This window comes from Scleropages formosus, chromosome 11 (assembly GCF_900964775.1).
Source record: "Scleropages formosus chromosome 11, fSclFor1.1, whole genome shotgun sequence".
NCBI classification, from domain to species: Eukaryota; Metazoa; Chordata; class Actinopteri; order Osteoglossiformes; family Osteoglossidae; genus Scleropages; species Scleropages formosus.
The window spans coordinates 1347433-1364449 of NC_041816.1; the positions used below are offsets into that span (position 1 = coordinate 1347433).

General features: G+C 49.1%; 1 protein-coding gene across 7 annotated transcripts in view; it reads left to right on the forward strand.

Annotated features, from left to right (window-relative positions):
- neo1a (neogenin 1a) overlaps nt 1-17017 on the forward strand; it is a 134414-nt gene that overhangs the window by 74786 nt on the left and 42611 nt on the right. For all 7 annotated transcript variants that reach the window (XM_029256140.1, XM_029256145.1, XM_029256146.1 and 4 more), the window contains exons 4-5: nt 30-183; nt 11957-12093. In XM_029256140.1, coding sequence (XP_029111973.1) covers nt 30-183; nt 11957-12093 — 291 coding nt within the window. The remainder of the gene's footprint in view (nt 1-29; nt 184-11956; nt 12094-17017) is intronic.

Consider the following 17017-nt stretch of genomic DNA (forward strand, 5'->3'; position numbering starts at 1 on the left):
TACTAAATCAAGGAATATTCCGCAAACAGAGCCGGAGGTGGTGGAGAGGAAGCCGGTGTTTCTCCGGCAGCCGCAGGCCGTGACCAGGACGGCGGGCGAGAACGTGCTGCTGCCCTGCGTGGTGATGGGATACCCTACCCCCTCTGTCCGCTGGATGCTCGGGGACAAGCCTGTACAGGACAGGTGAGTGTCGCGGCCAGTCCGGCTCGCCATTCCATACGCAGCGCTAACCACACCTTCGTACGGACTTACGGTAACTACGGTTGGTACTTCCTCGGTGCCGGACCTGCGGGTACACAGCCCTTCTTACACACAACAGTAAGCGAGCGCTTAAGGACAATACCTCGTTTCATGTTTGATTCGGTTGGCTTTCTTTCATTAATGGCAGAATCTGTCGAGTTGCTTAGAATGCTGTCATCTCTCTAGTCAGTTCTTTATTAGCTTACTCAGTTAATTAAGCCCTGGTGAACTAAAGAGAGACCCTCTTTTCACCATGATAATTTGAAGTGCTAGTTCAATGGCATGCGCACCGTTCATTTCAAAGGAAGTTCTTGTGCTGTAAATCGCATTGGCAACGGGAACCGCCTACACACGCTCGCGCACTGGGACAGGTAGTCCTTGTTCGCCTGCACTGTGTCGCTCTGGGTCCCACTGAGTTGGCCTTCAGAAGAACAAGATCTGTCAAGCAGTAATTGGACCAGCAATGAGGGACAGACAGGGGAGGTCTGTTGGGAGACGCTAATTAGCACGGCGCGGCAAAACGACTCCGCTTCTCTCCCGGATGCCGTGTCGGAAATGGCTTTTATGGAGACGCATTCGGACGGCCGTGCGCTCCGGGGACTCGCAGCGGTCCCTCGGTCTTCTGCATGTTTTTTGCTCACTTGCTGTTGGAGAAGGAGCGGGGTGAAGCCAGGTGGGAAAAAGGGGTGAACGCGTGGAGAGGTAGAGGAAGGTGACATGCAAAGTGTGACGGATTGAACCGGACAGCAGGAGTTGGGACACCTGCCCACCGCTTTGGAGGCTGTTGATGAAATAGTCGGCTCACCCGCAGCGGTGTGGTGCCCAGGAGCTACTGCTTGCTCTTTGTTTCTCGCTTCTCTCTGTTAATCCTCATGCTCTGGCTTGCACGTCATCCTGTATTTTTGCGCCGTCCTGTGTCAGGCGCCCCGAGGCAGCGTGTTGGGGAGGGTGCAGTGCAAAAGTAAATAAAGCTGAAATTGAATGGAATTGAATTGTGGCGCTCTGGGCTCTGGATTATTGCGTACGCAGAGCGGGCTCTCGAAGCGTGTCGTACGGTCACGCGGTTTCCTCCGAGGGCCTCATCACATACACTTCTACTTGGAACGGAGGAACTGTTTCATATTGTCTTAACAAGGAAGACAGGTTGTCCATCGATGGTGCGTCTCACAAACAGAACGGTGTTATTGAAGCCATCTTTCAGTTAAGCGCTCCGTTCTCCTCCCGTGGTGGATTGTCTGTTGGGAAGCACTAGCTTAAGGAATTTTCCCTCCGATGGACTCTTACTTATCATGTTCCTCCTTAGCTGACGCTTTCCTCCACGGCAAAATAGTTCCCCCCCCCCCCAGCTTATACAGCCGGATGTTTTACTGCAGAAATGTACACTAGAATTTTGCTGAAGGACTTAAGTATATGAAAGCAGGGTTTCTGCTGGGACTTCATATGGAAGCCCTCTGCGTAGAGCTCTTTGTCTTTCAGCACTTTGCTGGCTGTTGCGGTGACCTGTGTTCTCAGAGCAGAGCGGTGCCCATGCAGCTGGCATCTCCCTGCCCTGCATCCCTCTAATGGAAGGCAGCAGTGTTCCTGAGCGCACCGTCCAGCCCAATCTCTCCCTGCCAGAGATCTCGTTCTACAGCACCGAGCAGGAGAACAGGAGACCCCCCGTCCGGGGGGCTTTCTCATCACAGCCTGGAATCGTGTCTCCCTACGAGACAGGTCTGACCCCCCTCAAAGGACCGGAATGTAGAGCGCCTGCAGGGCTGTGGGTTCGATTGCAGAGACAGCCTTGGGGTCTTTGATGTGTCGTGCACCCGGTAACACGTTCTTTGTTTACTGCCTATTGTCATCACAAACTGAGACTGTGGTTTGAACGTGGTGGTGGAGGAACATTACGGCGCACCGTGTCCTTTTATTGCGCTTGTAAGTTGAAGGTACTTTTATGCTGAATAAACTGGTGGAGAGGCTGCGGTGCTTTGAAAGCATAAAAATAATGTGTGTGATGTCAAATTTTTTGGTTAATCACGATTTGGTTAATAAATGAGTTCAAAAGGTAGCACTTACATTAACTGGAGAACTCCTCAGAGAAATACACCGGAACCTCATGTTACGAATGGTTGAGTTACGCATTTTTGAAGGTTGCGAGTATTTCCAAGTTTCATTTTTAATTGTATCTTCAGTTTCTGTGAAGCCTGTGAGTTTAAAGTGACTTGTTTTTGCAGCGAAACACACCCAAATGAAAGGGGCTTTTGGGACCGTATTAATTCAGCTCACTCCTACTTCGTGTACATTTACACGTGTTCGCTTAGCAGACGCTTTTCTCCGAAGCGACGCACACCTCATAGAAAGTACAGTGTGTGCATTACATTAGCAGAAAGAGACTTAAATGCAGACGTGATTGTAAAGTACAGTTAATTTTCCACCAAATGAGCCAATGTAATCATATGAGTAGTTGCATAAAATCTGAATATTGACAATTCCTAATCGTCTTCCTGTTAATTAAAAAAAATATATATGTATAAACATTTATGTTACACATAATTAGCTGCATGAAGGTTTAGCCATTGTTTAACAGGCATGGTCTCAAAGTTATGGTGCGTGAACATTTACACATTATGTGAACTTAATGGATCACGGGAGAAGTGAGTTTTCAGGCCCTTTTTAAATGTGGACAGAGATTCGGCAGTTCTGAGTGAGAAGCCTGAACCGAGAACCTTTGTGCTTTTGTTTTTCGACCTTTCGTGCGTCGGACCACCAGGCGGGCAGAGGTAGAGGAGCGTAGCGGTCTGGTTGGGTTCTAGCAGCTGATCAGGCCTTGTAGACTTGCAGTGAACGCTGTATAGTGTTACTATCAGCCCACACCTTACTCACCCAAGGTGACTTACGCTGTTAGAGAGACACTACTTACAATGGGTCACTCATCCACACAGCGATGAAACACACTTTTCTCTCTTTCTCTTACGCTATGGATGACTTAGTCACCAGTCTGCCTGAACAGCATATTTTTGAACCGATGATTTCAAAATGATATTTTATACATGTCTATGGGATGAATCGGTCAACAACTGGCGTTAAATCGGAGTCTGTAGCAAAAATTGTTATTCTAGCCAGTCAATAAATTGAGCAAGGACTTAACCTAAACTTTTAGAGACTGTGATTTAGTGGCAAAAGGACTTTGGATTTACAACTTCTTAACAGTGTAACAGACTTTGTACCGGTCGAGTTACAGTCAGACCTCTGGTGGCAGCTGTGTTTGTAAGGTGAGGGCCCGGCGCATTGATGTTTGCCTTTGGCCGTAGCAGTTGGAAGAAGGGTTCGAATCCACCTCCTGCCGTAATACCGTTGATCAGGGCCAGTCATAGTTAGTTACTTGGTGTGCAGACGGAACGCTGTGTGTCAGCTGAGAAAGCGGAAGCGGGCGGCTAAATGAATTAATGTGCACATGTTAACAGCCTGAGCTCACCCTCCCATTATGTCACCGGAAAGCGCGCAGGCAATTAACGTAGTCGTGAGTCCCCAGTCGATCTGTTGTCTGTCGTGTTGTTGGGTTGAAGCCCTAGAACACCGTAAATGTTAATCGTGCACTGAGAATTGGATGGCTGATTTTCACTTGGCAAGTTTCAGTGTCTACAATTGTTCGATACCATGTAGGATTATTGGGTTTTAGACTAGGCTCTGTTTTGATTTTGTGATTTGTGAAACATCCACGGTGTCCTCGGGTATAAGCCACTCTTTTGTCATCCCCGATATTAGAAAATGCAGGATTAGCACGCGCTAATGTGGAGCAGTCGCTAGCGGAGAGCATTAGTCATAATGAGATTCCGCAGTGGTCATGTAGAAGCATGAATAATACATGGCTGAATTAGCACCGCATGTAAATCAACCTGGAGTCTGCAGCTCCATCCCTCTCTGTCCTCTGTTCTCCAGCGTTTAAACGCTGCCATGCTGTTGACAGTTTGTGATGTTGGGGAGACTCGGTAGGTGCCTGCGTGCTTCCTGGAGTCGGCGTGGAGGAGATGCACTCCGGCCTCATGCCTCCTGGCACCGGGAGGTTTGTTCCGAGGAGGGTAAAGGTGACGCCGTTGCTGCCGCAGCCCTGGAGTTGGAAGCTCGGCTGCGAGATCACGGCTCCGTCTCCTAGTTCTCAAGGTGCTCCTCCGAGGGCTGCTCCTCTGACAGCTCTATTAGCGTGAACTCGATGATGCCGTTTTATCTGCCTGCCTTTGAGGGATACGTCTCTGCTCCTTTTCTGCAGGAGACGCATGTTCGCGTGGCAGCTGCGGCTTCCCGTTCACAAATATTTGGCCTGGTGTATGTATTTAATGTGAATTATTTCCCCTTGCTAGCAGAAAGGAGGAGCCCCGCTGTTTCTGTATGTCGTATCTGATTCTCGATTCTACAGGCTAGCAGCAAAAAACGGTGCTTTGATACGTGTGTTTGTGTGTGTCTACGGCTCTTCAGCTGTTTTGTTTACATTTATCATTTTGCTGTTGCTTTTATCGAAAGCGACAAGCGGAATTTGGCTGCTTACAACAATTTACCTAAGTACCTTGCTCAGTGGTACTACAGCAGGAGGTGGGACTTGAACCTGGGTTCTGAGTCCAAAGGCAGAAGCTCAGACCACTGTGTGTGTGTGTGTGTGTGTGTGTGTGTGTGTGTGCGCGCGCGTTCTCTGAGTTGTGCAGCGCTTTGGCCGAAAGGCTCTTCTCAGTGAGTAAATGTAATATGTGATTGCAGTTTGTGTCCCAGCATGCTCCAGCGCTGCTGTGTTTCTGGCCTCTGCTTGCTTGTGGTCTTCCAGCAAGGTGTCAGAGTTCCTAAAATCCCCGTTTCCCCGAACTGAGCATTTGAGGCTAATAATTGCAGGAGAGGGAATTGCGGCAATAAGCGGCTCCTCCACAGGGCGCGGCAATCAGCGGGGCTCTGTCTGCTCTGCGCCCCTCTTTGACCCCAAGCCCACCCGCATGGCACCTGCCCTCTCCTGAGCCGGCACTGATTACCCAGCTTCCCCACGCTGCGGGGCCCCCCCCGGGGCGCGATCCGCTTGGAGACGGCACAGCGTTCGCTCTCAGCACAATTTCAGGTTAAACGCATTATTTTTCCCCACCGTGCTCTGAGTAAATGCAGTCTAAACGGGTCCAAAAATCTTCCATTGGGGAAATACGGGTGGCAGACAGCACTTTTCTGGAGTTATTCAAAGAAATCCACGGAAGGCCCTTATCAGCGTTAACGGCATGTGATTTTTGCTGCGCTTTGTGCGGTACTGGTATTAACAAGATTAATGGCGAGTCCTCGCCTCAGACAACCCGCAGTTTCCCCATTTAAAATTTATAGTCTTTTTTTCCCCCCTGAAGATTTCATTTTTCGAGGGGTACTGAAGAAGAAGGAGGAGGAATGGTGGCGTTCCACAGAGAGCTGGGCCGCAGCGAGGCTCAATCAGACGTTCATCTGAAGAATGCCTGGAAGTTCTTCCTGCACGCGGTTGGCATGGGGAGCGAGAGAGGGGAGCACTGTACCCCGAGGGCACCCCTGAATGGCGACGCACAGTATCTTGTTTGTTCTGTCTGATCACATCCCTTTGAGTTGTGGATGCTTTATGCTAACTGTTAATATCCAGTTTTACTGCAGTAATGCAGTAAAAAGGGGCAGCAGGTGGTGTAGTGATTAGAGCTGTCTCCCTCCAGTCACGGGACCTCCTCCTGTTGTACCCTTAAGAAAGGTACCGTTGATCAGGGTACTAACCCTCAATTGGTAGAGTAAAAATGATCATTCTGTATAAATGCGTAAGTTGCCGTGAGTTGCTTAGCACAGTAACCTAACCTTGTAGAAAAGCATCAACTAAATGGATAAATAACAGTGAAAGCGGCGGAGTGAATCGCAGTTTCGACCTATCGAACATATGGTTTACTCCGCTTTCACCATGGAAATATTGTAAGACATGGGCAAAAAAACTGTGGTGTAACTGAAATATTGTAATAACGCATTTTTTGTGCCGATTAACAGTAACGTTACACCAGTTGGGTGTCATAATTTTGCTTGGTGATGCTTATGCTCCCAGCTTCCCTTGCAGCAACCAGCATCGCGTCGCTTGAACTGTTGGGATGCGGGTAGGTGCTGTGGTCACAGGTAGAGCAACTGGCTTTGCGTTCTCCTAAAGAATCACGGAAGGGCTTGAGTGCAGCTGTTGGCCTCGGGCTGACGCCGAGTGCAGCCCGCGGGCAGAGGGCCAGGGTGGTGCCCGTGGGGCGGGAGCAAAGCCTTCGAATGTTTCCCTTGGCTGTGGGCTGGAACGGCTGCTGGGCTTCAGATGCTTGAGATGATATCTGCGAGAGCATTAGTAATAAATGCATGTATGGGGGAGGGCGACGGGGGCTTTTACCTGTCGGTTTTGATGGAAATCACTCGCAGGCTGCTGCCATTTAGGTCTGAAATTGTCCGTACAGTTGGATCGTAATAAAGTGGGCTCTCGGTGCTAAGAGCAGAGAAAACACACAAGGCATCTGTTCTCCTTCACCGGAGCACATCTCCCTGTGACCCGGGACGGGCCTCCTTGAGCTGCCCCCCTCGGGATCCGAGCCCGTCCGCAGGTCCTCGCCGTACGCAAGTGCCGTTCAGCCCCGCTCCAAATATGATCTGTGGCAGAACAGGCGTGGCGTTGCGCGCGCTGCCGTTCCTTCCTTGCCCACGCGAGTTTCCATTAGTGACCGAAGGAACAAGAGGCCTTTTCACAGCCGCCGCAGTTGGGTTTCCGCGCTTATCTGAACCCTGCTGCTGTTTGTGTTCCGTTCGCATGAGCTGGGAGGGTTTCGGCGAGGCTGCGGTTTCTCGGTCTGCCAGTGTGGTCGTCCCGCACCGGGGTTTCGCAGCTCAGGACTTCAGCGGCATGCTGGACACTGTGCTGGAGGACATTTCTAGAAGGCGGCACAAATCCAGAAGTGCTGCGCTTACTTTGGTCCATATACCCTGCTGACAGAGCAGGAGTTGCCAGTAAACAGCTTGGACTCGAAAGGGAGCACCCTGTTTTTTTACATAATATTTATCTTTTTTTATTATTTATTCTTTTGTCTAAAGCAGTGTACAAAGTGTATATGCTAAACTTCAGCAGGGTAATTTTTTTTTTTAGCAGTTTATGGTAAGTGCATTGCTCAGGGTTATGGTAAAAGCAGCAGGGGTGCAAATCCAGGTCCTTCAGTTGCAAGGCAGTGAATGTAACCACTACGCCCCCTGCTGCCCATATGTGTACTTTGAGTAGACACATAATGCTTTGTGATGCATGTAGCAGGTAACTGCTGGTTTTTATCTGTTCAGATGCTGCTCTTCCGTGTTTTTACTGCACTTTTACACCACAGGAAAGGTGTCTAACAGATACAGACCGTTGTAGTGTTTTTACAGGTATTGCGTTACATGCATTGTGTTTATCCACACAATATAGGTGCGTGTACACACTCACGCACACTGTAAAGAGAAGCGAACAGGCTTGGGCGCCACTCGCACAGAAACCCGGGCCAGGAGTTCCTCACTCCAACAGGTGAGGCCGACATCTGGCATGCGTGTAACCTCTGATCCGTCCCGGTTTCAGAAACAGAGTGGGATGGCTGAGCAGCTGGCGCTTCGGTTCCTCTTCCCTCTTGCGCTGCTTATATTACGTTTAAATTACATTTACGTTTATTTATTTAGCAGACACTTTTGTCCAAAGCGACTTCCAATGAACTCTATGTAGTGTTATGAGCCCACACACCTTATTCACCGCGGTGACTTACACTGCTAGATACACTCCTTACAATGGGTCGCTTACATGCTAATATAGATAGGTGCACCCTAACTTTTTGATCATCCCCAGATAAGCCTTTACACAGCCGCTACTCCTGTATTATATGTAAATGTTTGTGTACCTTATAAAAAAAAGCTCTTGAGCGATGATGCACCGATGTTCAAGTGGAAACTAACACACCAGGTCACACATCTCTCTGTCGCTCACACATTCGGGTGAACCCGAACAGCACGTCTTTGGACTGTGGGAGGAAACCGGAGCACCCGGCGGACACCCACGTAGACACGGGGAGAACACGCAAACTCCACACAGACTGAGTGGAGATCAAACCCATGTCCTCTTGCACCACCTTGGTACTTGCCGTGCCACCGTGCCGCCCACCACCGTGCTGCTGATGGCGCATTGGTTGCCGCGGCGGTTGCTGACCTGCGTTGCGGCTGTTAAATGACCTGCGCCGTGAACGTGTACGGTCACAGCGGACACAGATGCGCGTTGTCCTGAGTCGCACCGAGAAAACCGCAACCTTGTACACCCTCATACGCAAAGTGCCCAGGGTGGGTGTTGTGTGTCTTTTTCGGGTCAATGTAATTAAAAGCTCTCTCTCTTCACACTCACCTGTTTGTGTTGCTGCAGAGACGAGATCCCAATTTTCAATTATCTTCACGAATGAAGTTCTTTGTGTCGTCGTTTGCGTGCAGAAAATCCCCAGGGTTTTTAAAATGTAGCTTATCAACAAAGGCGCTTGGAATATTCCGTTTTATCTGGAGCAACTCAGTTCATTCATTTGGGCAGTTTTGCTGTTGTTGTTCAGCTTGGAGTTTTACCTGGCAAAACATCATAATGGGAGTTTTGCCAGGAATCACAGTCACTTGTTCTTTATGCTCACGTTGGATTGAAGTTGCTCGGCAGACTTCGTACGGCAGCCCTTCCAAGGAAGCCTGGTTTCATAGCGAGTCGCGTCACTGCGCGGGAGAAGAGGAGGAGGCGGAACAATGGAGAGAACTGATCAAGGTCTCTTTGTCGCCGAGTCGCGTCACCCCGCTCCCCGAAACGGAGCACCATGGCTTCACTCGCTGTTTTTACATTTAAACACAGAACCTTGTCACGACGACAGAGACAAAATCGGCAAACTGAGAAAAGCCAACTCCGTCCAAGTGGTACAGCACCAGGGCAGAAGGTCAGTGTTTAGAACAGGTGTTGTTGTAGCGCCACCTGAAAAGGTGGTCGGATGTTCGAGAATTCACTCGCATTACGGTGCGCTTTGAATGTTCGCTTTTCTAGCGGAAGGAAATGACACCCTGGAGTCGACCGCACGTTTGTCGAGGGAGCTCCTGGTGTGGACCGTAGTAATAAAATCCGTCTCATGGCAAATGTGTAAGAATGGTCCAGATGGGTTCTGTATCGTCACCAGGAACAAGGCTGGGGCTGTAGCGTAGACCAACTTTTTGTTGAACTTCCTTTGAGTAGTTGAGTAAATGTGATTCCTCTAAGCTTGTGCCCTTCATCTCCCCATAATAAATGTACCAAGTGGCTCGACTTTGTGTTTACAAATATAAAGGAGCACTGAGCACCAGGACAGGCAGGCACAAGAAAAGTTTCTTTCCTCAGGCCATCTACCTCATGAACAGCTAAATGCCCCCTAGAGAGTAAATCAGTGCAATACACAATGCTATTTATATTTATATCTATTTATCACATCATATGTCTTACTCACATTCCCTTGCATTTGTATAGAACATACATATAATGTCTAGTGACTATTTTTTGTATATTGTGTACTTTATATTTTTTATATATTTTTGATCCTTTATTCACACATTCTATCTTCTCATCTCTGTCTTGTCACTGTCATTCTCTCTGTGCTGTGGAAGTTTCTGTCGCCAAGACAAATTCCTTGTATGTGTGAGCATACCTGGCGATAAAGCTTGTTCTGATTCTGATAAAGGATTAATGCTGATGCCATGAAGCTTGTTTCAAAGGTCTGCATTTAAGGTGCACCACAGGGTATTTTCTTCATTTGTTCTCCAGATGTTTTACTGGCCACGTAAGGGCTCAGAGAGGAATGAATCAAGCCCAAGTCCCTGAGCGTCGTCTTTCTCACGCATTCGGTGTACCGTGGTGTCCGTTTAGCTCCGCGCACCCGTGCTTTGCTCCCACAACAACGTCTCTCTGTTGCTATGAAGGAGCTCAGTGCTCCAGCATCCTGTCCAGATAAGATGTTAGCCACAGGGGGCGCCCCGGAGTCCTGGCGACACACCGGGGGACGCTTCAGAGGTCAGGGTTCCGGCGGGCGGGAGCGACATTGTAAAAGGGCAGCTTTACCTCTTGTACCATGTTTCCGTTGAGCTCTTGTTGGGTTTTGTGACCTCTCCACCAAGCCTGCGCCTGTCAGCAATTGAAAGAAGACAGGGTGCTTGGGGTATAAGCTGGACAGAAAGCTGCGATTGTTGCGTGCGTGCGAGACGGGGTGAGCGAAGGGCCGAGTGCGTTGGACTGAGCCCCAGACCAGCGGAAAACCCGCTCTCGTTCTCAGCGATCCTTCCACCCATGTTTCATTCCGCTTGTTTTAGTCCAACTCCCACTTCGATCTGCTCGTCCATTTCTTTTTCTCAGCTGAGGCGCGATCCGCTCACACGTTCATTGTAGTCTTCGCTTATGGGAAACGTCTCTCAAACTCTCCTGTTTCAGCACGGAGGAGAAAATGCAGCGAAGCGGCTCTGCAGCAACGGCCTCGTCCGATTGCTCGTACAGGGTGTCCGGAGCCGAATACCCTGATCGTACCACGCGGCAACGTCGTAGTTAACACTGCTAATCGTAAGCAGTTTTGCCTGGAAGGAGAACGAAACGAAAAGTTTCAGTGAATTTTTGGCTCTTATTGCTGCCACGAAGCTTGTCCTGCTGATTTTGTTGCCGACCACATGAAAGCAGTTCTACTGTTTACCGCCGTTTCCTTGGAAACCAGTGGTGTGCCATTGTTCTCTCAAAGAATGTACCGATCCACAGCTTAACGTCACATCAGGTGGATTCTTTCGATACTTTGTCCTGCACAGTCGCCGACTGCTCGAAGGAGATGGACGCCATCTTTCATTAACCGCTGCTGTATGAGTCAAGCGCTCATACGTAAGCGCTGTGTGTCGCTGCAGATACCTGCAGAAAGAAAACATATGTTAGACTGTACTGTGTTCTCCTGTCAGCATCATACAACTTTTTCACATCCAGCTGTTAAAAATACTGTAGTATTGGTTTTGTCAATTTGTCAGTGTTACATTAATCGTATTTTTGTATACATGTACAGTAGTGTGCAAAAGTCTTAGGCACTTAGATGTTTCATTTGTTTTAATGTGTTCTGAATTGGTGTCAGTGGGAAAGAGCATATTTTAGATTTCCAGGCATTCCTTTTGCAAAAAGTTACAGTATTAAAGTTAGGGTTTTTTATGTCGTTGAAGTTTGCGCACACACACCGTCTGAAACCACTTATTCCAAGCGAGGGCACAATGAACGGGAGCCTAATTCAGCAACACAGGAAGCAAGGCTCGGGGGGGCGGGGGGCACACACCGAGGATGGGATGCCAGTCCATCACAAGGTACCCCAAGAAGGACTCGAACCCTAGACCCGCCAGAGAGCGGAACCCGGCCGAGCCCGCCTCGCCAAGCGTTTGTTGACGAAGGATGGTTACTAAGCTTTGTACGAAGTTTATTAAGAGCATTATTTTTGGAAATATTATCACTTTACACCTTTTTTTTTTCCCCAAGCGCCTAAAAGCTACCGCCAAGTACACAGTGCTGTATATATGTATATAAAAATACCGTATGTCCACAGTGTGACACTGAGCAACGGACGACTCTTTTCTTCCACAGGGTCTCTTCAAGAGTCCATGTAACACATTTCTGAATGCCTTTTGGGAAATATGATTATTGGCGTTCACCATTGTCCCTGTTTCTCTTCAACAGCGAGGGTCGCTTGGAGGTGGTGGGGGGTGGCAGTCTGCAGATTTTCAACCTCACTGAAAAGGATGCTGGGATATACAGCTGCGTGGCTGACAATGAGAACGGGACCACGGAGGCGCGGGCGGAGCTCACCGTCCAAGGTACGGCTCGCGTTCGGTTCGGGTCGGCTCGGGCCTCTTTGTGCTTCTCGATCACCTCGTTCGAGTCGCACAGCTGCGGTGGGCCCCACCGTAATTTTCTGGCACGAGAAGAATGTGCTTGACGTTTTTTGGCTCTAATGAGCAATCATTGAATGAATTGCATACAAGTGATGCAAATGTGCCAGAAATGTATATGTTGTTAAGTAGCTCCACATACATTCCGCACACTATTAATTGCAACCAGCAGCTTCCCGGGTTTGTTCCATTCAGATGTTCCATCAGCGATGTGAGGGGCATGTGTGATGGTTTAGAATTATAAATGTACCACACTGTTTTGGAATTTTTTTTTTAATTTTAGAAACCATTTTTGTTGAATAAGCTATTGTTCAAGCTGTATTATTTTGTTCACTGCAATATATTCGCACTGTTTATTTTGTGCTGCAATTATTACTGCATTATTCACCTTAAAGTGGTGTACAGTAGGTCCCCTACTTATGAACTTGAGTGGGAACGAGAGCCGGTTCGCCACCCAAAGTGTGTAAGCTGAACGTATCACAGGGTTCCTCACTCTATACGGGGACTCGTCTGATGTGCTCCAGCATGAATGGTCGCGCGGCACTGAGCGACTGTCGCCAAGAGCGCTCTCTCTCTCTCTCTGTTGGTCAAATGTACTGCGTTGTCAGTCACCTTGATGGAAAATTTTCCTCTAAATGAGTGTACAGTGTACATTTCTGTCATGTCCTCACAGCTCTGCCTTTGCGATGGGAACACAGCAGCGCTCTTTTTCTCCCCCCCCCCCCCACCTCCTTCCTTCGCTCTCTCTCTCTCTCTCTCTCTCTCTCTGTCCCTCTCTCTCCCTCTTTCTCCCACTCTCTCCGTCTCCCTGAACAGCTCTCGGAGACCGGGTCGAGAACACAGCCCCTATGTCTTGTGAGCTGGGGTGCCTCGTGCTCACGCCTGTGCGTTCTGACTCCCTTGGATAGGTATCCACAGCGGTGCTAACTTGTTTTAATTAACTGTACTTCAAATATCTTTGACTTTACCTCCTTCGACTGGGTGTAGGAAAGAAAGCGCAACGAAATGCCGTGGCCACAAGTAGAGCAGGGTGTTGACAAACGTAAGGCAAATTTTCCGTTTGTGATCACCGTCTGTCAGCACATCAGGTGAACTTTGGCACAGAATTTCAGCTGGTATGCTAAGTCTTTTTCAGAAAAATGAAATACTTCTCTAAAAAGTTAAGAACAGAAAAAAGTTTGTCAAACACATTAAGAGCGGAGACAAATACTTAAAACCAGTTGTTGAGTGCAGGGTCACGATGGTCCACACCCTATCCCAGAAGCGTGGGGTGCGAAGCAGGATACATCCAGGGTAGAACGTCAGACTATCACAGGGCATCGATGTTATTATTGTTGTTGTTATTAATCTATTGTATCAGGTGAAATTGTTGTGTGATGGAGGTTCTAAAATTCAGCTGGTCTCTTGTCTTCCTGTATTTTGATGAAGTTTTTATTTAACCCAAAGGAACTGAGTATTTTCGATGTACAATAATTGTGACAATTCAGCTTTTGCAGATGACCATGCAATTACCCCCACAACTAAATGCTGTCAGCCTTTCTTTGTCCGAGGGATGATGCGATTGGCACGAGATGAATCGCGGCGCGAGCGCTCCTCCTGCGTGTCTTTGCGGCAACAGGGACAGCTTGTTAGGAGCGCCGACGAGCGCCTGTTTCCTCGCAGCCTTGCGGCTCGCTGCGGCGGCACCGGGGGCCGAGAAACGGCAGCAAAGCATCGCGATCCAGGAGCGTGGCTGGCGTAACACGCGGTAGCACGGCAGTGGAAATATTTCCTTTTGTAATGGTTTTAGACGCAGCATCTGTATTTTTTTCAGAGGATCAGAAAAGTAAAAATAAGCGAATTGTGGGGTGAGAGCCAGTAGTTAAGGGATTCCTCAGTTATGCTGCCAGAAAGGTCTCCGTTGTAAGTCGTTACATTTTTGTTTTTTAAACGTTTCCCTTTTTTTCGGACCGCCCGCAGGCTTTGAGTTTCGCCCTCGATTTGTATCGATCGGCTGAAGTCTTTCAGGACTCCCTCTGTGGGCGGAAGTGCCGATCTGCTCTGTTGCATGAAGTGCGGAAGGAGAAGCGTTCGACCTCACCTCGGGGCCTTCGGGGACTGACTGACCACCCCAGGCGGGGAAATCCTCACCGACACCCTCAAACACACAACTACAGTCTACAGTCTGGCACTGCAGGGGACTTTAGGCACCGCACGGGCGGGGGGCAGCTTGCTCAGTGCTGAAAACGGTCACCTTGCAGCTGGAATCCGTGGGTTCGCATCTTCCTCCTGCTGTAGCGCCCTTGATCAAGGGTCTCGCACTGAACTGCCGCAGTAAAAATAACCTGCTGTGTACTCTCACTCACACACAGTATATGTAACTATATATAGTTAATTCATTGTGACCAGCTTAGTTTACAAAGCAAACCGAACAATTTTTACCTTGGGATAAACTGTCAGCTGAATGAATGTATGAGAATAATATTAAATTATTAAATTTATGCACAGCTGGCAGTGTAGTGATTAGTGCTGCTGCCTTTGGACCCAAAGGTCACAGGTTTGAGCCTCACCTCTGGCTGTAGTACCCTTGAGCAAGGTACTTTCCCTAAATTGCTCCAGTAAAAATGACCCAGCTGTGTAGATGGGTAAATAATCGCAAGTACCTTAACATTATAAGCTGCTTTGGAGAAAATCATCGGCTAAATGAATGAATGTAAATTTTAGTGAGTTCAGTGAGCTCTCTCTTGAAACAAGATGAACGGTTTCCCCTGCTGCACGGCACTGTGGGCCAACCTGCCGCACACGGGTCCAGTGGTCCTGTTGCTTTGTTCACAGTTTTTACACCATGACCAATTCTGTTCCTGAGTTTCAAGGCCCTTCATCGTACCTCTCTTTACATTTACTTTTTTTTTTTTTTTATTTTATTTAGCAGGCACTCTTTTCCAAAGTGAATTCCAACAAACTCTGCGTAGCGTTATCGGCTCACACGCCTTATTCACCAAGGTGACTTTATAGCAACGTAACACGGTATTTGTGCGCAGTATAAATTGAAGTCAGCTGTTTTTGATGCAAGGATGACGGACAAGGAATTTCATGTTCATGTAATAAAAATCTACTTTGTAAAGATGGCCAGAACTGCATCCTGATTGAAGACCTCTTTTATAGCCAAAGCGCCCTGTGCTCCTCCTGTTTTTTGCAAGGCGCCATGGTGCTATTTCCATCTTGTGTTCTTCTCTGCTCTCCCACCCCTGGGACCTGGGCAGCAGGATCAGCAGGCGCTGGTCCACTTTTGTCCTAGATATTTCGTGTAGCTCTGTGCAGCCAGTCTGCGCATGCGCCACAGCTGCTGTCACCGCGATGGCCGTGCCGATGAAGCGCAAGCTTCGAACAAAGACAACGCATCAAGAGCTTTGTTTGGGAGAGCACCGTAGACGCCTGCGATATAAATCAACCTGATGGGGGATCGGCAGAGTAATGAATGATGGCTGCAGCTGTGAGCAGCGATCAAAATGTTTTTGAAATCCCACACACACGCGCGCACTCAATCTGTAGCTCTTCCCCCTACAGTCGGCCGATTTACAATAGGCCCACTGCCCAGACAGGTGTCGCCAATACCCTTCCCACCCCTTGGAGTTTTCCTTGTTTACCCACAGGACCCTCCTCATCCCACCTTGGAGAAACACACATGTGGGTGCCCCCCCGCCATGCATCGCCCGGGTCTCTCAGTGAGATGGATTGCACCTCCATCTCATTAAGAAGATCAGAGACTAGCAGTGGTGACACGGTGTCGAGATGTGTGATGCCCCCCCGCTTGGTGTGTAACGTTGCACTCGCTGCACATCACAAGAGAACAGGTGGACATGGCCCATGGAGATGTCTTTGCACCTCCCCGCCATATATCTGACAGCCAGGGGTGGGATTAAAGAGGTGGAACGGCACCCCAACTGTAGTTGTCACCTACGCTGCTGTGGCCCTCCGCAGACGAGGCCCGTTTAATCTCCATGGAAACGGCAGTCCTGAGGGCGTCGGTGGGTCGGTCGCCACAGCACGGTTCGGTAAACAAGCTGTACACTCGCATCTCCTTGCACGCGCGTATCTGTCTGCGGGTGACTGCTTACAGCAGGGAGCCTCTGAGTCCGACATGCTCCCCGTACCCCTTAATAGGCACAGTGAGATCTGTTTTAGGCTCTACGGTTCCTGTGTCTCACTTGTTTGCTTTGCAGCTGTGTTTATGTAGCTGGCCTGTGGCATTTACAAGCTGGCTTCCAGGAGAAGGGTCAGGCTGCATTGACTCAGGGTCTCCGGTGCTTTGCGGCGATCCGGGGAACCGTGTCATTGGCAGAAAGGAAAATAACCTGGGTCGTGTTCCCGGAGTCCCAGATTTCACGCACATCTGCTTTTTATAATAAGCTCCGGCCGCTGTATTTGTCTCCTCAAAATGAATCCGCTGCTCTGAACCTGCGTAACAAAAGGATGAAAGATGGAGCTGGTGTCTGCGGCGCCCTCCTCCATCTCCTCGAGGGTCACATGGCTAATTGCGGAGTAGCGGGTGTCACCGTGTCTCCGGCAGAGCGCTGAGAGTCTGATCGCGGCAGGGTCTGTGTACTCCAGATGCCCGTTCTGTCACCTCACAGCATGTGGCCCCTGGTCGTCCTCCTCCTCCTTCCCATCCACCTTTTTATTCACATCCAACACCGAACAGTGGGACGCTGTCCCTCAAAGACCGATGTGAACGTTTCTCCACAACCATCGCCCGCTGCAGGTGCTTGTCTGTCGACGTGCTCTGTTCAGTTAGAGTACCACCTGGGCAACCTGGTTGACACCTATGTAAAACAGACAGAAGAGTGACAGCAAAGCAACACACAGGTGT